We start from the raw sequence: 22,340 nt of genomic DNA on the forward strand, positions 1-22,340 counted from the left end.
GTGGGTTCTCATATGTCTGGATAAGTCACACTTTTGAGCCACCCTGTAACCACAGTTCTCGCACATGTAGAGTTTTTGACCAGTGTGTGTTACTTGGTGTTGATTCAAATGAGATTTCACTGCAGCCGAATAGTCACACTGGTCACACTTGTAGGGTTTCTCTCCTGTATGAATTCTCATATGTTTGGCTAAGTCAGACTTATAAGCTGTCATGTACCCACAATCTCCACACATGTAGGGTTTCTCACCGGTGTGTTTGGCTAGATGTTGGTTCAGAGCAGATTTCCCTGCAGCAGAATAGACACACTGATCACACTTGTACGGCTTTTCCCCTGTGTGGGTTCTAGTATGTTGGGATAAGTGGGACTTCTTAGCTGTCCTGTACCCACAATCCCCACACATGTAGGGTTTCTCACCAGTCTGTTTAACCACATGCCTTCCCATATTGCCTCTGCTCTCCTGTACCTGTGAGGTTGATGTGTTGTCAGGTTGGGGAAAGTTCACATCACACGTTTCTTGCTGCAGGCCCATGTCTGTTATCTGGGTCTCCCTGCTGTCACTCTCCTTCCCAGGATGTTCTGTACAGTCCATCTCCTTCCCAGGATACCCAACACACAGTTCTGCCGAAGATTGTTCACGACTAGAATCTTCCATTCCTGCTCTGTGGGGGGAATTGGTTACAGATTAAAACCTTGTTGCTTGAACTGTGACACATACTAAGCATTAGACTACATGTGTTTACCTGCAAAGTACAACTTTTCAGAAATTCTACATGCAATTCCGATGCTTATGGAACTTAAGTTTTTTCGAACCGGAAGAGTTTGGACCTACCAGGTTCTTATGTGTTTTGGTCAATCTTCTTCTTCTTAAGAAGGGGAAAGAAAACAAATTTCTCTTTGGGAAATGTTGGTCTATTAGTGGTGGTGCAATGTCATGGAGGATTTTAAGTATTACAGTTATAATAATAAGATGAATCACATGACATGTCTAGTTGTTAGAAATCCCTGCAATGATTGTTAAAGACCATTCTCTTCCCATGCTATATACTTTTGTATTAAGTAGATTGGACTATTAGTATTATAACTGTAGCTTATGTTTCAGTAGAGGCAATGCTTTGAAATGTAAAATTGTTGTTACGTTATGTTATCAAATCAAATCAAAGTCAGAACCGGAAAGGTACAGTACAGTACCTGCTTATGAAAACAGCATATAATCTGACTGGCTAGAAAGTCTTATAGTGGCAGATGCCAAAGTGCAAGTGACCCTGTATACATCCCCCATGCCCCCCTCCCCATCAACATACCAATCACAAACACACTTCTAATTCTAATTTACCTCTAAACTAGCACCTACCATAAGGCACTACATACAAACACATGTCTTACCTGTAGGTCTATGGTGGTTAGCGGTCTCCACGGCTTCTTGGATTCCGCAAAATATCGACAATTCTTCAGAGATGATACCAAAGACGAGGACGCCAAACAAAATGGCGGACCAAGCTCACTCCAGGCCAAAGGTGAAAGGTCACAAACCTGATACCCACTTCACAATAAGTCAAACCAGAGATCGCCGTATAACGATTTACTCTAGCGTTTTGAGTCTAACAAAAATAACGTTTCACCTCGATTTCTACTGATCATTTTGTTATTTTTTTTTAACCTAAGGCCAAATCAGGTGAAATCCGGAAGAAGGGATGATGCGCAGAATTTCTTGTTCAATTGTAATTTAGAATTTGAAACACGGTATTGACGTTATTCAAATATGATTTAAATTCACAACAATTTTTGGATTCGTTTACTCTCCATTCATTTTGAAAAATCTTCATCTTTGCCAATATTAAGCCATATTGAATATATCTATACATGTTAAATGGTAAAACTGCTGCGGCAAAGGAGTTAGGATAATCAAAATCAAATCACAAACTTTGCATACATTATTTTATTTTGACAGCGCTTTATTAGAATCAAAACCAAGCTATCAAATATGTTAGTATGATATTAATTAGTATCAGCTACAAATATTAAGAATACAGGTGTACAAACAGACGACATGTACCAAGTACATTCATATCAACAGTGTACACAATGTGCGAATTGTTGCAAATGTTATTCTTTCGGATATATCAAAGAAATATTCGGATGGTTAAAAAGTTCTTAGTACTCCTATGGTCACAAAAATGTTTACACTGAGCGAACATAACACATAAATTATTGATTTTTTGGTAACAAAAAAAATTACAGGTATGCCTTGAAATTACTATACAAAAACTTTAACCAACCTCTTTGAGTCGCTGACGTATTGTAGTAGATGTTATTCTTTCGGACAGATCAAAGAAATATACAGATGTCTAAGAATGTTTACACTGAGCGAAAACGACACATAAATTGTAGATTATTTCCTCACAATAAGAGCTATGTCCAGTATCAGGGTGAAGTGCACGAAGTTAGAGTGTACGAAGTTGTACGAAGTTGTACTAAGTTACAACGGTTTCCCACTGGCTTTGATGCTATATCGGGAGTCACAGATGACGTCAAAACATTTATTGGATGACGTAATCTAACTTCGTACAGTAGGCAGGGTAGGGTGTCAAGTGTACAAACTTGTCCGAAGTTGTGCAAAGTTACGTGACGTCATCTAACTTCGTACAGTAGGCAGGGTAGGGCGGCATGTGTGCGAAGTTGTCCTAAGTTGTGCAAAGTTACGTGACGTCATCTAACTTCGTACAGTAGGCAGGGTAGGGCGGCATGTGTGCGAAGTTGTCCTAAGTTGTGCAAAGTTACGTGACGTCATCTAACTTCGGACAGTGGGCAGGGTAGGTCAACAGGTGTGCGAAGTTGTCCTAAGTTGTGCAAAGTTACGTGACGTCATCTAACTTTGGACAGTGGGCAGGGTAGGTCAACAAGTGTGCGAAGTTGTCCTAAGTTGTGCAAAGTTACGTGACGTCATCTAACTTTGGACAGTGGGCAGGGTAGGTCAACAAGTGTGCGAAGTTGTCCTAAGTTGTGCAAAGTTACGTGACGTCATCTAACTTCGGACAGTGGGCAGGGTAGGGCGGCATGTGTGCGAAGTTGTCCTAAGTTGTGCAAAGTTACGTGACGTCATCTAACTTCGGACAGTGGGCAGGGTAGGTCAACAAGTGTGCAAAGTTGTCCTAACTTGTGCAAAGTCACGTGACGTCATGTAACTCTGGACAGTGGGCAGGGTAGGGCGGCATGTGTACGAATTTGTCCAAAGTTAATTAATACATAGTAAAAACTTATATATGTGTAAATAAGATACACACCACTCACGCATATAAACAAATAAAATATAGATGCACATTAATCAGCACAAAATCAATGTTCATGTATTGTAAAAAATTTCATTTATTTCATTTTTTTTGGTCTTTTATTTCTCCTCTTAACGTTCGTTTTAACAATGCACACAAAATAATTTAAGTTCACTCTTAATATTATATTTCCCTTTTTTTACGTCACTTCTAAATACAAGTACCTGAAAACATCTCCCCCTATCTATTTATAAACTACATGTATTGCAGTCATCTTTCACTACTTTGTATCATAAGAAGTAGTAGTTGTTATTTTATTCCTTGTAATTTAACAATTAATTGAAGTACTTCTACCATTTAGTACATAAGTAAAGCCAGCAGACGGACTACCACTGTCCGTATGGTCTTTCCGCAACTTCGTGTAAACATCAGTCACAAGTTCTTGAATCCATTTACAGATAGTAGATTTCCCAGCGCCTGCCAAGACAACAGGTAAATGTCATTTTGACATTAGCTAATAGATGTTTAAAAAGAATAGAACAAATGAAATAAAAGCAGCCGTGGCGCAATACAGAGATTGAAAAACGACACCATTCTACGAACGCATTCCAGGTTCGAATTAAAAAAAAAAACACCTGAGCAAATGACGTAAATGTCTGTTGGTGACGTTAAGCAAAAGAATGTTCGACAAGGTATGCTTCTAGAAATGACGGTTGTAAATTTTGAACATATAACGTTATATCTACATTGAATCAAACGTTTGATTTGAAACAATAAAAAAGGTGTTTAAAAGTAAATGTACTTGTTGGCAGACAGATGGCTATCCACAGAAGAACATTTTCCCTCCATTTGGTGTCAGGTGGAGAGACTTGTGCATGGCTTACAGCAAAAGCCGCGACCGTGATAAGGCTATATAAAACAGCCACCGTTGGCACGCACAAAACAGATGCAACAGCACAACATCCCTGTGAAGAATAAGACAAATCTTAATAAAGATAAGTAATCTGCATTCTGTTAAAAATATGTTGTTTTGTAAGATGTAACTTCTAAAGAATAGAAGATTTATGAATCAAAAGACAGAACTCAAAACATATCAAGGTGCGATTAATACGACTAACCCACCTGAACAAGTTCTTCCGGAAAATCCTTCCAGTCAAACTCGACTTTCCAGGACGAATGGAGATCTGTAGCCTTCAAAGATTTACTGCACGACATGATATGATACAATATTGTCCGTAAATCCCCCGTTAAGAAAGTCTATTTCGTCAAAGACACGGACTAAAAAGTAGCCGTGGCGACTTCAGCGCCACACGGTTTCAAACTGTTAGACTGAAAAACGACACCGTTCGAAGAACGCATTCCGGTTTCGAATTACGAAAACACCTGAGTTAGTGACGTAAACGTCAGATTGTGACGTCTACGAAGATGAGAACATTAGAAGAAAGGTTCTAGAAATGACAGTTGAGACATTTGAACGTAACACAGAAAACTTGTAGACGCGTAGTGTAGTATATGTATCGCCAAAGTCATGCTAGTCGACATCTTACTAGGAATACGCGACCTGATCAGTACACCCGGCTGACTGTCCAAAGTTTAGATGGCGTCATGGTTAGCGTGACGTCAGAACTTCGGACAAGTTCGTACAACTCCGTACACGACCCGGCTGACTGTCCAAAGTTTAGATGACGTCATGGTTAGCGTGACGTCATAACTTCGGACAAGTTCGTACAACTCCGTACACCACCCGGCTGACTGTCCAAAGTTTAGATGACGTCATAACTTCGGACAAGTTCGTACAACTTTGGACAACTTTGGACAACTTCAGACATCTAACTTAACTTAGGACAACTTCGTGCATTTCACCCTGATACTGGACATGGGTGCACAATAAAACAAGTACGCCTTGCTATACAGACACTGAAACTATCTTAAATGCAAAACCAACTACTATGAGCCGTTGATGTGTATGTATACAGTACGTCAATTAGCCTAGAAGCTATTTTACAAAAGCTCTCTATCTGGAACATTTGTCATGAGCCCTGTCAGGCTTTTTGCATATCAAAAGTAGATAAAGGTGAGATTTCCTAGCTGCAAAGTAGTTACACTGATAACACTTCTATGGTTATCCTCCTGTGTGGGTTCTGACGTATATGCTTGGCTTTTTGGACATTTGAGTTGCCCTGTTCCCTCTCAGCACATCTAGGTCTTTTTATCTGTGTGCTTTCTTACATGTCGGTTAAATGAGGTTTTATGTGCAGTAGAATAGTCACACTGGTCACATTTGTAGGGTTTCTCTCCTGTATGGATTCTCATGTGTCGGGATAAGGTAGACTTTGTTGTTGTTCTGTGCCCACACTCGTCACACAGAAAGGGTTTCTCTCCAGTATGTTTCATTAGATGTTGGTCCAAGTGGCCTTTCTGTGCAGCAGAATAGTTACACTGGTCGCATTTGTAGGGTTTTTGACCTGTATGGGTTCTCATATGCTTGGATAAGTTACATTTGTAAGCTGCCCTGTACAGAACCTACAACTATAAAGTATTAGGTGCAATTTGACTTAACAATTAGTTCAAACCGCTCGAAAGATTTGCTATAAATCTCTAACTGAACATGTCTGCCTCTAATGTAAATTTCGTTTTTACAAACTAGCTATCGGGCCCTTGTATAGACTAAGGCTACAGATAACATTTTCATAACTGGATGCAATTTTTTCTAAATGACCGTTCACGTTTTAAGGCATAAACGTTGTATGCTGTACGTTTGTCACACAGGGAGATGAAGGTTTTTTGGTATGCCTTGTTTTAAAAGGCGAGCTTTTTTAGCAGCAGAGTAGTAACACTGATGGCATTTATAAGGTTTTTCTCCCGTATGGGTCCTTATATGTTGGACCTATATACTCAGACCTATTAGCCGTCCCATACCCACACTCCTAACACATGAAGGGCTTCTCACCGGTGTGTGTCATTATATGTCGGTCCAAAGTACATTTCTGTGCAGCAGAATAGTCACACTGGTTACACTTAAATGGTTTTTCCCCTGAATGTGTTCTCATATGTCTGGATAAGTTAGACTTTCGAGCTGTCCTGTGCCCGCACTCCCCACACATGAAGGGTTTCTCACCAGTGTGTGTTGCTAGATGTTTGTCCAAATCACCTTTCTGCACTGCAGAATAGTCACACTGATCACATTTGTAACGTCTTTCCCCTGTGTGGGTCCTCATGTGGCGTGATAAGGTAGACCTATCAGCGGTCCTGTACCCACACTCACCACACATGAAGGGTTTCTCACTGGTGTGTTTTGCAGCTATATGAGCGTCAAAATTGACTTTCTGTGCAGCAGAATAGTCACACTGGTCACACTTGTAGGGTTTTTCTCCTGTATGGATTCTCATGTGTCGGGATAAGTCAGACTTTGTTGTTGTTCTGTGCCCACACTCCCCACACATGTAGGGTTTCTCACCAGTGTGTTTCATTAGATGTTGGTCCAAGGTAGATTTCTGTGCAGCAGAATAGTTACACTGGTCGCACTTGTAGGGTTTTTGACCTGTATGGGTTCTCATATGCTTGGACAAGTTATATTTGTAAGCTGCCCTGTACCCACACTCTCCACACATGTAGGGTTTTTCTCCTGAATGGATTTTCATGTGTCGGGATAACGTAGATCTGTCAGCTGTCCTGTACCCACACTCCCCACACATGAAGGGTTTCTCACCGGAATGGGTTTTTTGATGGCCGATCAAATGATGTTTTTCTACTGCCGAATATTCGCACTGGTCACATTTATATGGTTTGTCCCCTGTGTGGGTTCTCATGTGTCGGGATAAGTTTGACTTTTGAGCCGCCCTGAACCCACACTCTCCACACATGTAGGGTTTCTCACCAGTGTGTGTGGTTAGATGTTGGTCCAAAGTGGATTTCACTGCTGCAGAATAGTCGCACTGGTCACACTTGTAGGGTTTATCTCCTGTGTGGATTCTGATGTGTACGGATAAGTCATTCTTCCGAGCTGTACTGTACCCACACTCCCCACACATGTAGGGTTTGTTGCCACTGTGTTTTGCTAGATGGTGGTCTAAAGAAGATTTCTGTACAGCAGAATAGTCACAATGGTCACACTTGTAGGGTTTTTCTCCAGTGTGGGTTATCATATGCCGGGATAACTTAGACCTTTGACTTGTCCTGTACCCACACTCCCCACACATGTAGGGTTTCTCACCGGTGTGTTTCACCACATGCCTTCCCATATTGCCTCTGCTCTCCTGTACCTGTGAGGTTGATGTGTTGTCAGGTTGGGGAAAGTTCACATCACACGTTTCCTGCTGCAGGCCCATGTCTGTTGTCTGGGTCTCCCTGCTGTCACTCTCCTTCCCAGGATGTCCAGAATGGTCCATCTCCTTCCCAGGATGCTCAACACACTGCTTTTCCGAAGAATGTTCAATGCTGGAATCTTCCATTTCTACCCTGTAGGAGGGGGGGGGGGGGTAGATTATAGATCAAAACTTCTAACTAAATCTGTGAAACACACTAAGAATTAGGTTTTATGTCTACCTGGAAACGGCAACTTTTACATTTCTAATAAGCATTTACAGTTCTTATAATCTAAAATATCGAGAGAAAAAACATTAAAAATCGTTCTTGACAAACTTAACCTTCGGACAATGTTGGTCTTCTTAATATCAATGGGCGATTCTACTATATGGTGATAGACCAGCTTTTTAAAGAGATGACATGTTTATATATGAAGTTTTATTTTCAACCGGAACCTTATGACACCATATACCTGGGTATGACAACGGTGCCGAATCAAAGGCTAGCTTCTCTTTGGATGCTGGGAGGGACGCCGTAACCTGGAACAGCATAAATCCATTACTTGTTAAATTATCCAACAAGCCTCCCCAAAGACTCCTCTTGCCACACCCAGTCATTAAAAATGCGTTCGTTAGGATCAACTGCAATGACGTGATAGACACTATCCGACACATGCACAGGCAAAGGACAGAGAAATGGCAAACATACATGGCCTCAAACTTGGCCTTCCCTAGAAATTCTGTCTGGGATAGAAAGTTTCAAAGTACCAGAGCGCAGTATCTATCCGCGTCCCGGGGTCTACAAAGTACTAGGACTGAAGTTATTGAAGACTGGGTAGAAAGTCAGGTGTGATATTGTAGCAGAACGCAGTATCTATTTGCGCCACGGGGTCTACAAAGTACTAGGACTGTGGGTATTGAAGACTGGGGAGAAAGTCAGGTGTGACAAACATACTGTAGTAGTGCAAGCCCCCCTCCCCATCAAAATACCAACCACAAACACACTTCTAATTATATTTCATCGCTAATCTAGCACCAACCAGAAAGCACTATAGACAACCACATGTCTTACCTGTAGGTGTATCGTGTTAAAAGGTCTCCACGGCTTCTGTAATTCCGTAAAATCTCGACAATTCTTCGGAGATGAAAGCAAAGGCGAAGACGCAAAACAAAATGGCGGACGTCAGCTCTCTCCAGGCCAAAGGTTAGAGGTCACAAACCTGGTACTCATTTCACCATAGCTTAAACCAAAGATCGCCGCATAATGATTTGCTCCATTGTTTGGAGGCTAATATTTTAGTTATGTATCAGAACCGCCAGAGAAAAACTTTCATACGGATATCAGATGATAGAAAGCAACAAAACCGTGGACCCAGTGTCTGGAACAACCTACCGCCAGACACACGTACGGCTCCAAATCTGACCTGCTTTAAGAGACTCAAGTAAAAGTTATTGACCAAAACGAACGGACACGGACTATGAACACTGAGCCATATGCAGCACTATATGTTTTGTACCAAGTATGTGTAGTGATATAGGTTGATGAATCTAATAGTACTCAATGTAATCTGTATCTGTATTATATTCTATCTGACCCTGACCTCCCTCATGACCTCAATGAAAAGCGGCCAGCTGGCCGATTTGAGCTTCTCATGAATAAATAAACGTTCAAACAAACAAACAAATAAAATATAATAAAGAAAAGTACAACACCAAATTATAAGCTTTGCCTACAAAGATTTTGTTTGAAAGATTTCAACAAAATCAAGCCGAGTTCTCAAACATGTTAGTACAATGTATATTGCTTCACGTATAAGCTAAAACACTAAGAATACTAGCGAACGAATACATGTAGTAAATAGAATAATAATAAGTTCATGCGCAATATAGACAATTTGCTTACTAAGTATTATTTCAATTATAGGGTTATTTTATTAAAAAAAAAAAAAAACAGATTCGACTGAAACCATATAAACCAAACCCGATACGCCCAACGATAATGCTAAAAAGAAGTTTGGGTACTTTTATGGTCACCAAAATTTATATTTAAAAATGTAAAAACAAAATGGTGGCTAAACTATAAATACATAACCTCCATCAACATTTGCCATAAACCTCGCCAGCTTTCTTGGATATGTCTGCCTCTTATATATACATTGTAGATCGAGCCTAAATTAACACAAGTAACGTTGTCACTAATGAAGGCGTGTGTGTGTGGGGGGGGGGGTGCTTTTCGCCATAATACCTTTACATGCCTCAAAAACTGCACGCTGTATTTGTCACGCTTATAAATCTGGTTTGATTCGTACGAATTCTGAATTGTAGATAAAGGTGACATTTCTGCGGTACCGAGTACTTATAACCGGACAATATTAATAATAATGTTTTTTCTGCTCTGTGAGTTATCTTATTGTTGGCTATATAGACTTTTGTCCTGTAAGAACGCACTCCACACATCTACGACTTTTCACCTGTGTCCTTTCTCAAATGAGAGTTTGGTACCTTGCGTCACAAGGGTTTTTCTCCTGTCTGGGTTCTCATATGTCGGGACAAGTTGGATCTTTGAGCTGTCCTGAACCCACACTCCCCACACATGTAGGGTTTCTCACCAGTGTGCTTTACTAGATGTTTGTCCAAAGTCAATTTCTGTGCAGCAGAATAGTCACACTGGTCACACTTGTAGGGTTTTTCTCCAGTGTGGGTTCTCATATGACGGTATAAGTGTTGCCATTGAGCTGCTCTGTACCCACACTCCCCACACATAAAGGGTTTCTGACCGGTGTGTTTTTCTAGGTGTTGGTCCAAAGTTGATCTATGTGCAGCAGAATAGTCACACTGGTCACACTTGTAGGGTTTTTCTCCTGTGTGGGATCTCATATGTACTGATAAGTTACACTTTATAGCTGTCCTGAGCCCACACTCCCCGCACATGTAGGGTTTCTCACCGGTGTGTTTTCTTATATGTTTGACCAAAGTGGATTTCACTGCTGCAGAATAGTCACACTGGTCACACTTCTAGGGGTTTTCTCCTGTGTGGGTTTTCATGTGTTGGGCTAAGGAAGACTTTCGAGCCGTCCTGTACCCACACTTCTCACATATGTAGGGTTTCTCAGCACTGTGTTTTAGAACATGTTGCTGCATATGCGACTTTTGTGCAGCAGAATAGTCACACTGATCACATTTGTAGGGCTTTTCTCCTGTATGGATTCTCATATGTTTGACTAAGTCGGACTTTTGAGTCGCTCTGTACCCACACTCCCCACACATGTAAGGCCTCTTATCGGTGTGTTTCATTCGATGTTGGTCCAAAAGGCCTTTCTGTGCAGCAGAATAGTCACACTGGTCACACTTGTAGGGTTTTTCACCAGTATGAGTTCTCATATGTTGGAATAAATGAGACTTCCAAGCTGTCCTGTACCCACACTCCCCACACATGTAGGGTTTCTCACCACCATTGTGTTTTATTAGATGTTGGTCCAAGTGGCCTTTCTGTGCAGCAGAATAATCACACTGACCACACTTGTACGGTTTATCTCCTGTGTGGATTCTCATATGTTTGGATAAGTCAGACTTTTGAGTCACTCTGTACCCACACTCCCCACACATGTAAGGTTTCTCACCGGTGTGTTTTGCTAGATGTTTGTCCAAGGTGGATTGGACTGCAGCAGAATAGTCACACTGGTCACACTTGTAGGGTTTCTCTCCTGTATGGGTTCTCATGTGTCCAGATAAGCTTACTTTATAATTTGTCCTGTACCCACACTCCCCACACATGTAGGGTTTCTCACCACTGTGTTTTCTTAGGTGTCGATCCAAGTTGGGTTTTTGTGCTGCAGAATAGTCACACTGATCACACTTGTAAAGTTTCTCTCCTGTGTGGGTTCTCATGTGTCTGGATAAGTCAGACTTTTGAGCTGTCCTGTACCCACACTCCCCACACATGTAGGGTTTCTCACCACTGTGTATTTGTAGATGTTTATCCAAAGAAGACTTCCGTGCAGCAGAATAGTCACACTGATCACACTTGTAGGGTTTTTCTCCTGTATGGGTCCTAATATGTTGGGATAAGTTAGACTTTTTTTCTGTCCTGTATCCACACTCCCCACACATGTAGGGTTTGTCACCGGTGTGTTTAACCACATGCCTTCCCATACTGCCTCTGCTCTCCTGTACCTGTGAGGTTGATTTGTTGTCAGGTTGGGGAAAGTTCACATCACACGTTTCCTGCTGCAGGCCCATGTCTGTTGCCTGGGTCTCCCTGCTGTCACTCTCCTTCCCAGGATGTCCAGAATGGTCCATCTCCTTCCCAGGATGTCCAACACACAGCTCTGTCAAAGAATGTTCACGACTGGAATATTCCATTTCTGCTCTGTAGGGAATAGGTTACAGGATAAATACTTGTTGCTAGAACTGTTAGTGTTACACACACTTAGCATTGGAATTGTGTGTTGACCTGCAAACTACAACTTTTCAGAAGTTCTACCTCCAATAACGATTGTCATGCTATGAAACTAAACTTTATCGAACCAACACTGAAAGTATTTGGACTCTCCCAGTTCCCATTTGTGGTTTTGCCAATCATAAGCGTGATAAATCATTAGCGTGATTTTATCACGTTTCTATACAGCCCGCCAAACAGCCCCGGACAGCAGAGTTTATGTTACACAAACTATGTGGAGGGGCCAGTTACAGCCCTGGACAGCAGAGTTTGTGTCACACAGACTATGTGGAGGGGCCAGTTACAGCCCCGGACAGCAGAGTTGGTGTTGCACAGACTATGTAATTACAGGTCTTACAGCCCGGACTGTGTGCTACACAAACTTCATAAATCATCTTCTTCTGAACAAGTAAAAAGAAAACAAATTTTGCCTTTGGAAAATGTTGATGTATGTAATGTGGTGGTGCCATGCAATGTAGGATCAAGTTTCATGAAGATGAATCATTAATGTCTAGACTTTAGAAATCCCTTCACTGATTGTAAAAGACCATTCTCATACTATGTACTAGGGCTGGGTATCGGTACAGCGTACCGGTACAAAACCGGTTTTTCTTATTGGACCGGTCCAGAAAAACCGGACCTGAAAAAATTAGGTGGACCGGATGTTGGACCTATTATATAGTTAACATATTATTTTATCAGGCATTCACACGTTTTGGCGCTTGCAGTTGGAAGAAAATGACAAGAGTGAAGTAGAGTAGAGTTTATAGTAGTTTCTACCAAGGTTTACAGTCAATCGTACAGGTGCAGTTAGCGTTGTAGGATTTTAAAACGCCAGTGTAAGCCTAATACTCCCCCAAACAGATTTCTTTGTAGTTTAATGGACCATTGGTATGAGTCATTCTGAATCAGGTCCAGGTTCAGGTCCGGACCTGGACCTGATCCTTTGGACCTGAACCGGACCTGGACCTGAATTTTCTGTACCGGTACCCAGCCCTACTATGTACCCTTGTATTAAGTAGATTAGTTATAGAACTGTAGTTATGTCTCAGTAGATACCATGCTTTGTACCTTGTACAATTGTTGTGCAATAACGTTTTGTTATGAAATCAAAATTAGAATCAGAACCTCATTAAAGCACACACAATACCTGCTTATAACAACAGCGTATAATAAGGCTGGGTAGAAAGTGCAAGTAGCGTAGCGTGCGTAGACATCATCACTGCCCCCCTCCCCATCAAAATACCAACAACAAAAACACTTCTTAGTCTAATTTACCGCTAAACTAGCACAAGGCAGAAATCACTTTAGATAATCACAGATCTTACCTGTAAGTCGGTTGTGGTTAGCAGTCTTCACGGCTTCTTAGATTCCGTAAAATCTCGACAATACCTCAGAGATGATTTCAAAGACGAAGACGCGAAACAAAATGGCGGGCGTCAGCTCACTCCAGGCCAAAGGTGAGAGGTCACTAACCTGATACTCACTTCACAACAGGTTAAACCAGAGATCGCCGCATAACGATTTACTCTAGCAGATTAAAGACTAGCGTTCTACCTCGGTTTCTACCTATCTTTTTGTGGTATTTTTTTTTTTTTAATCTTAAGGCCAAATCAGGTGAAAACCGGCATGAGGGATGCTATGTGGAGGATTTCTTGTTCAATTGCAATTTAGAATTTGAAACACGGTAATGACATTATTCAAATATGATTTAAATTCACAACAATTTTTGGCATCATTTCCTCTCCATTTATTTGGAAAAATCTTCATCTTTGCCAATATTACGTCACATTGAATATATCTATACATAATTAACGCTAAAACTGCTACAGCACAAAATCAAATCATAGACTTTGCATACACTTACTTTATTTTTACAGCACTATAATAGAATCAAAACAAAATTATCAAATACGTTAGAACAATATAAATTGCTATCAGCTACAAATGCTAAGAATGCAAGTGAACAAAAAACCGACATGAACCAAGTACATGCATATCAACAGTATACACAATGTGCGTATTCTTGTAGATGTTATTCTTTCGGGTAGATCAAAGAAATATACGGACGTTTAAAATTTTTTTTTTCTAAAGAGTAAAGAAATATGCGGATGTTAAAATACACGTACTAAGATACCCCGATAATCACAAATGTTTACAATGAGTGAAAAAAACACACATACATTGTCGAATTTTTGCTCACAATAAAACAAGCATGCAGACACAACAACTATCTTGGATGCAAAACGAACCTCTATGAATCGATGACGTTCAAGTAGATGCATATTAACAGCATACACAATGTGCGTATTGTTATAGATGTTATTTTTTCTAAGAGTATGTTATTGTATCTATTTGTATATATGTGTGTGTTTTTATGAGCCCTGGAAGATTAGCTTTAAGGGCATCACAATAAACCCAAACTCTTTCGGATAGATCAAAGAAATATACGGATGTTTCAAAATGTTAACAATACTCCTATGATCACAAAAATGTTTACACTGAGCGAAAAAAACACATTACTAGTAAATATTGTCGATTTTTTGCTCATAATGAAACAAGAATGCCTTGCTATACAGACACTAAAACTATCTTAGATGCAAAACCAACCTCTATGAGTCGATAACGTTCACGTATCACGTCTTGTGAATTAGCTAGGAGCTATTTTACACAAGCCGTCTATCTGGAACATTTGTCTTAAACCCTGCAAGGCTTTTTGCATACGAAAAGTACACAAAGGTGAGATTTTCCTAGTCGCAAAGTAGTTACACTGATAACGATTATATGGTTTTCCTCCTCTGTGGGTACTTATATACTTGGCTTTTTAGGCATTTGAGTCCTGTTCCGACACATCTAGGTCTTTTTACCGGTGTGCTTTCTCACATGTCGGTTAAAAGAGGATTTGTCTGCAGCAGCAAAGTCACACTGGTCACACTTATAGGGTTTTTTCTCCTGTGTGGGTTCTCATGTGTATGGATAAGCTAGACTTGTTAGTTGTCCTATACCCACACTCGCCACACATGTAGGGTTTCCCACCGGTGTGCTTTCTTATGTGTTTGACCAAATCGTATTTCTGTATAGCAGAAAAGTCACACTGGTCACACTTGTTGCGTTTTTCTCCTGTGTGAGTTCTCATATGTTGAGATAAGGCAGACCTTTGTGCCGCCCTGTACCCACACTCCCCACACATGAAGGGTTTCTCACCGGAATGTCTTGTTTGATGGTCGATCAAATGATGTTTCTGTGATGCGGAATAGTCACACTGGTCACACTTGTACGGTTTTTCTCCTGTATGGGTTCTCATATGTCGGGATAAGTCAGACTTTCGAGCCGCCCTGTATCCGCACTCCTCACATATGAAAGGTTTTTCACCAGTGTGTATCCTTAAATGTTCGGCCAACTTATATTTCCGTGCAGCAGAATAGCCGCACTGGTCACACTTGTAGGGCCTTTCTCCTGTATGGGTTCTCATGTGTTCAGATAAATGAGACTTCTGAGCCGTTCTGTACCCACACTCCCCACACATGTAGGGTTTCTCATTGGTGTGTTTTCTTTTGTGTCGACCCAATTTGGATCTCTCTGCAGCAGAATAGTCACACTGGTCACACTTGTAGGGTTTTACTCCGGTATGGGTCCTCCTATGTTGGAATAAGGTAGATCTTTGAGCCGCCCTGTACCCGCACTCCCCACACATGTAGGGTCTCTCACCGGTATGTCTTGTTTGATGGTCAATCAAACTATGCTTTTCTGCTGCAGAATAGTCACACTGGTCACACTTGTAACGTCTTTCTCCAGTGTGAGTTCTCATATGTCGGGTTAAGTCAGACTTTTGAGCTGTCCTGTGCCCACACTCCCCACACATGTAGGGTTTGTCACAACTGTGTTTCATTAGATGTTGGTCCAAGTGGCCTTTCTGTGCAGCAGAATAGTCACACTGATCACACTTGTACGGTTTATCTCCTGTGTGGGTTCTCATATGTTTGGATAAGTCAGACTTTTGAGTCGCTCTGTACCCACACTCTCCACACATGAAGGGTTTCTCACCGGTGGCGGTGTGTTTTGCTACATGTCGCTTCAAATGTGATTTCCGTGCAGCAGAATATTCACACTGATCACACTTGTGGGGTTTTTTTCCTGTATGGATTCTCATATGCTGAGATAAGTCAGACTTCCTAGCTGTCCTGTACCCGCACTCCCCACATATGTAGGGTTTCTCAACGGTGTTTTCAACCACATACCTTCCCATATTGCCTTTGCTCTCCTTCCCAAGGTGTCTGGTATCGTACATCTCATTCCCATGGTGTCCAGGATTTCCAGCAGAGAAGTTTGCAGTAGAAACCTCACAGCTGGGTTCTTCCGTTTCTGCTCTTACACCGAACCTTTCGTCGTTTGGAACGCCCCTTTCCTCGTCCTGCTGCCATCCTGTGTCTGTTGTCTGCTCCCAACTGTTGTAAATCTCACTCCAAGGGTGCCCGTTTGGTTGGTAGCCGTAGGTTTCCTGGTCCTCACAGTACGTTTCCTGGCACTGCACGTTCTCTTGTCCATCCTGTTGCCATCCAGTGTCTCCTGTCGGCTCCTCTTTGATGTGCGTCTCGTTCAAAGTTTGTTCCGCATGAAGCTCTTTAACGGGAGGCACACATGTGAAATCCGCCATCTCTGAAATGTTGGCAAAACATAGGGATAAAAACATTAATTCATCGTCTTTTCAAACCAGAAAGGGTTCATATTTAAAACAAGAAATTCTTCTGTCAAAGTAGTGGACCGTTTAAGGTCCTCAGTTGTGTTTCCAGTAACAACTCGGTTGGGATATATTCTAGCTTATGATGCATACATGGGAATCATCAACCTAGCTAGTTCATGATTTGTCATTTGCAGTAACTGATTCATAGGAAAAACAAATTAATACTCTTCTATACATACTGAAAGCAACATAGACACAGGGAAAGGTAACGATCTATAGACACAGGCGCCTCTAGAGGATTTCGACGAAGATTTTGTGGTAGAATGAATCCGAGTTAGGGCCCGACTGTAGAATCGTGCTAAACTAGAGGAAAGACGACACTAGAGGAAAGACGACATACTGTTTACATCAAACGTATCAGTCATATGGAAAAAAAAAACAATATTTCATTGGCACTGCAGGTTTTTGGAAAAGTCATAATTGTACCAATTTCCTATATGTAATACGACACTTGGATATACGATATCTGATTGAATTGAACTCCCAGCTTCGCAAGTGGTGAACGTACAGCTTTTCTTCGCATTTTAAAGGTGAGCACTCCTGAAAACTCCGTTGTTATCAACATCCCTGGCATCATGGTGTTTGCACGGATATATACTACTGACCGATTAAGAGCGCACGGGCATAATCATCGTCAAATAATCTATCATTGATAATTTTAAAAACAACATTTTCGTGATATCGTAATGCACCATTTCTGACCGTATATTGCAGGTAAAAACCGATATTTGGCAGCAGTTACATCACTCATTACATTCAATGCAACCCCCCCCCCCCAACTACCGATCGTAAACACACCTCTTTAATTCTAGTTTACCACATAACAAGCACCAGCTAGGCTCATCTAAAGACACTCAAAGGTCTTACCTGTAAGTCTATGGTGGTTAGCGTTCTCCAAGACTTCTGGGATCACGTAAAATTCGCGTATTCAAGTTTGGAGGAGATGACTGCAAAGACGACGACATAAAACAAAATGGCGGATGTCAGCTAATCAACGGGGTAAAGTTTAGAGGTCACAAACCTGACATTCACTTGGGTCAAATCACAGTTGGCCGCATAACGCTCTACTTTCGTGGTTTAGAGCCTACCAAAAATTCATCATCATATTCCTGAAGCAGAGGTCGGGCGACAGTAGTGGCTGAGATCTCCATTGAAAGAAAGAAAGAAAACGTGTAGATTTAATACTTAAAACCTACCGTTGCTGATAGACCTTCATACAGATAATAAATGGTATAAACCAACACAAAACCACAACCTTTTCCAACAATTAAAGAGTAATCTATATTAAAGACACTAAGAATACGAGTGAGCAAGATACTCCAGTGCCGCATGACACAGTATGGCCCCATTTAAATAATTAAATGGCATCAATAAACCCCATATGTAACACTGCTAAACCCCATATGTAACACTGCTAAACCCCATGTGTAACACTGCTAAACCCCATGTGTAACACTGCTAAACCCCATATGTAACACTGCTAAACCCCATATGTAACACTGCTAAACCCCATATGTAACACTGCTAAACCCCATATGTAACACTGCTAAACCCCATGTGTAACACTGCTAAACCCCATGTGTAACACTGCTAAACCCCATGTGTAACACTGCTAAACCCCATGTGTAACACTGCTAAACCCCATGTGTAACACTGCTAAACCCCATGTGTAACACTGCTTAACCAATGAAGTCAGAGTCATTAGGCAATGTAAATCCACACAGAATTAATGACTTCGTTTGATTTAAACTTTATTTTAGATTATCTTTAATTCTTTACCAAAGTGCATCAATGAATGAATGAATGAATGAAGTTCTCAACCATATATAAGATATTGCTATGAGCTAAACAACATACAGAATAACAACTCGGAATACAAGTGCATGGAATACTAAGTACATGTAGACAATACGCAATAAGCTAATTGTTAGCTATGTATATATTATGCTGCGAGGTGTTGCAAACGTAGGGTTGTTCTTTCGAACAAATTAGACTAAAACAAATAAAAGACCAATGCCAAAAAGCTTAGATAATTCCATGACATCTAAAATTTCTCTTAAAAAAAAGAAAAAAAGAAACAGTCGATTTTTTACACGAAAGGAAAAAGTAAATCTATGCGTAAGTACTAAACTATCTTATGTACAGAAGCCACGTCCATGAAGTACTAAGTAGTAGGTACAATTTTACTTAGCAATTAGTTCAAACCAACCTCTTGAAAGACTTGCTATAATGTTCGGTAGGCTACCTGAACATGTCAGCCTCTAATGTTGATTTCCTTGCTAAAGAGTAGTTGCCGGGCCCAGATAAAGACTAAGGCTACGTACAGATACCATTTTTACTCCTGGGTGTAATTTTTTCATACACATGACAACTCCTGGGTGTAATTTTTTTATACACATGATAATTCACATTTTAGGGCAAAAACATTGTATGCTGTACATTTTTCACACACGTAGATGTAGGTTCTTTGGTATGTCTTGTCAAATGTTTCGAAAGGCGAGCTTTTTTAGCAGCAGAGCAGTTACACTGATGGCATTTATAAGGTTTTTCTTACGTATGGGTTCTGATGTGTCGGGATAACTCAACCCTATTAGCCGCCGCGTATCCACACTCCTCACAAATGTAGGGTTTCTCACCGGTGTGTGTCATTACATGTCGGTCCAAAGTACATTTCTGTGCAGCAGAATAGTCACACTGGTTACACTTAAATGGTTTTTCCCCTGAATGTGTTCTCATATGTCTGGATAAGTTAGACTTTCGAGCTGTCCTGTGCCCGCACTCCCCACACATGAAGGGTTTCTCACCAGTGTGTGTTGCTAGATGTTTGTCCAAATCACCTTTCTGCACTGCAGAATAGTCACACTGATCACATTTGTAACGTCTTTCCCCTGTGTGGGTCCTCATGTGGCGGGATAAGGTAGACCTATCAGCGGTCCTGTACCCACACTCACCACACATGAAGGGTTTCTCACTGGTGTGTTTTGCAGCTATATGAGCGTCAAAATTGACTTTCTGTGCAGCAGAATAGTCACACTGATCACATTTGTAACGTCTTTCCCCTGTATGGATTCTCATGTGTCGGGATAAGTCAGACTTTGTTGTTGTTCTGTGCCCACACTCCCCACACATGTAGGGTTTCTCACCAGTGTGTTTCATTAGATGTTGGTCCAAGGTAGATTTCTGTGCAGCAGAATAGTTACACTGGTCGCACTTGTAGGGTTTTTGACCTGTATGGGTTCTCATATGCTTGGACAAGTTATATTTGTAAGCTGCCCTGTACCCACACTCTCCACACATGTAGGGTTTTTCTCCTGAATGGATTTTCATGTGTCGGGATAACGTAGATCTGTCAGCTGTCCTGTACCCACACTCCCCACACATGAAGGGTTTCTCACCGGAATGGGTTTTTTGATGGCCGATCAAATGATGTTTTTCTACTGCCGAATATTCGCACTGGTCACATTTGTATGGTTTGTCCCCTGTGTGGGTTCTCATGTGTCGGGATAAGTTTGACTTTTGAGCCGCCCTGAACCCACACTCTCCACACATGTAGGGTTTCTCACCAGTGTGTGTGGTTAGATGTTGGTCCAAAGTGGATTTCACTGCTGCAGAATAGTCGCACTGGTCACACTTGTAGGGTTTATCTCCTGTGTGGATTCTGATGTGTACGGATAAGTCATTCTTCCGAGCTGTACTGTACCCACACTCCCCACACATGTAGGGTTTGTTGCCACTGTGTTTTGCTAGATGGTGGTCTAAAGAAGATTTCTGTACAGCAGAATAGTCACAATGGTCACACTTGTAGGGTTTTTCTCCAGTGTGGGTTATCATATGCCGGGATAACTTAGACCTTTGACTTGTCCTGTACCCACACTCCCCACACATGTAGGGTTTCTCACCAATGTGTTTCACCACATGCCTTCCTATATTGCCTCTGCTCTCCTGTACCTGTGAGGTTGATGTGTTGTCAGGTTGGGGAAAGTTCACATCACACGTTTCCTGCTGCAGGCCCATGTCTGTTGTCTGGGTCTCCCTGATGTCACTCTCCTTCCCAGGTTGTTCAGAATGGCCCATCTCCTTCCCAGGATACCCAGCACACAGTTCTCCAGTAGAATGTTCACAGCTGGAATCTTCCATTTTTGTTCTGTGGGATGGGGGTGGGGGTAGATTATTGAATAAAAACTTATTTTTAGAAATGTGACGCATACTAGTTTTCATATTTATCTGCAAACTACATCGTTCCAAATCCTCTACCTGCAATTCAAGTTCCCAAGTTTTTCGGTAAACCATCCTCTTCTTTGAAAGCATAAATATTACCTTGAAAAAATGTTGGTCTACTATATATAGACACTGATAAGCAGTTACATATACAGATGTATACGGTGATTCCATCAAGTTAAAGGCTATGTTTTCACATGAAATTTTCTTCCGAAACAGAACCTTATGAAACCACATACCTGCGTATAACAACGGTGTCGACTCAGTGGCTAGCTTCTCTCTTGATGCAGGGGAGGGACGCCGCAGCCTGGAACAGCATATTTATTTATTTATTTATTGGTTTGGCTGCACCGAACACACAGCCAGGGCTGCTCAACTAGCCTATGGCTATATAGGCTAGTTGCATATTTCTATTACAAAATTATGTGCAAAAGAATGCAACATGCCTCCCACAAGACTCCTGCTGTGTGGCAACGTGGTACGTTAACCATCCAGCCATACACAGTTCCTTGGGATCTGCTGCTTTTTCGTGTTAGACATTTTTTAGTACTTTGGAAAATATACTAGTACATGGATCCATCCTCCTCTTGTAATTATTCCTTTATAATTGAAACAAATTTTTCAAAGTAGTAGAACACAGTATTTACCCCCCACCCCCCCCCCCCGGTCTATAAAATATTAGTACCGAAGTTAGTGAAGACTGGTAGAAAGTCTTGTGTGACAGATGCAAGTACAAGTGGCCCCGTATACATCCCAAACATAATGTAATTGACAGTGACTGCCCCCCTCCCCATCAAAGCACACATCACTAACACACCCATAAATCCAACTTACCGGTAAATAAGCACCAACCTGGAAGCACTAACAACAACCACAGGTCTTACCTGTAGGTCTATGGTGGTTAGCGGTCTCCACAGCTTTTGGAACCCCCTAAAACGCGTCAGTTTGGAGAAGGTGAGTAAAGAGGTCTCATAACACAGTATTTATCCGCGACCCCCGTCCATCCGCGACCCCCGTCCCCAAAAGTAGTTCGGGTTAAAATAGTGCATCGCGGTACTTGCAAAGGCCGTATTTATTCTTCCGTGCACGGCAGCGAGGTGGGATCTGTGGTGAATAGTAGAGGAATACATCGGTGTTCATACTGTATAAGTTGGATTACGTCGCTTTTTCGGCCGGCGGGAATTTGCGCCTTGATATGTTACCGGCACTTCCTGTTCGCCGCCTGCAGTTCCATGACCTCCGCTGGGGGTCAAATCAAAGTGTCTGTTATAGAAAAACGAGCCGGCAAATCTATGCTCATCTTCAGATATTTTGTAGCTTGTACCCTCAACTTCAACATACTAAATTCTTGTGAATTGTATATATCTGCAC

At 41.5% G+C, this 22,340-nt stretch overlaps 3 protein-coding genes across 3 annotated transcripts in view; 1 reads left to right on the forward strand and 2 right to left on the reverse strand.

The window, feature by feature from the left end:
• Positions 1 to 1,500, reverse strand: part of LOC118407627 (zinc finger protein 525-like) — a 976,997-nt gene extending 975,497 nt beyond the window's left edge. The window contains exon 1 of the mRNA XM_035808134.1: positions 1,386 to 1,500. The gene's annotated coding sequence lies outside the window, so the exon portion shown is untranslated. The remainder of the gene's footprint in view (positions 1 to 1,385) is intronic.
• The window catches only part of LOC118407668 (tropomyosin-1-like), a 1,169,601-nt gene that overhangs the window by 1,016,080 nt on the left and 131,181 nt on the right, over positions 1 to 22,340 (forward strand). The gene's annotated exons all lie outside the window — the stretch shown is intronic.
• The window catches only part of LOC118407709 (zinc finger protein 501-like), a 482,642-nt gene that overhangs the window by 10,359 nt on the left and 449,943 nt on the right, over positions 1 to 22,340 (reverse strand). The window contains exon 3 of the mRNA XM_035808228.1: positions 19,843 to 20,895. Within this exon, the coding sequence (XP_035664121.1) occupies positions 19,843 to 20,888 (1,046 nt within the window). The 5' untranslated portion in view covers positions 20,889 to 20,895. The remainder of the gene's footprint in view (positions 1 to 19,842; positions 20,896 to 22,340) is intronic.

The sequence above is a fragment of the Branchiostoma floridae genome, unplaced genomic scaffold, assembly GCF_000003815.2.
Source record: "Branchiostoma floridae strain S238N-H82 unplaced genomic scaffold, Bfl_VNyyK Sc7u5tJ_1439, whole genome shotgun sequence".
In the NCBI taxonomy this organism is placed as follows: domain Eukaryota; kingdom Metazoa; phylum Chordata; class Leptocardii; order Amphioxiformes; family Branchiostomatidae; genus Branchiostoma; species Branchiostoma floridae.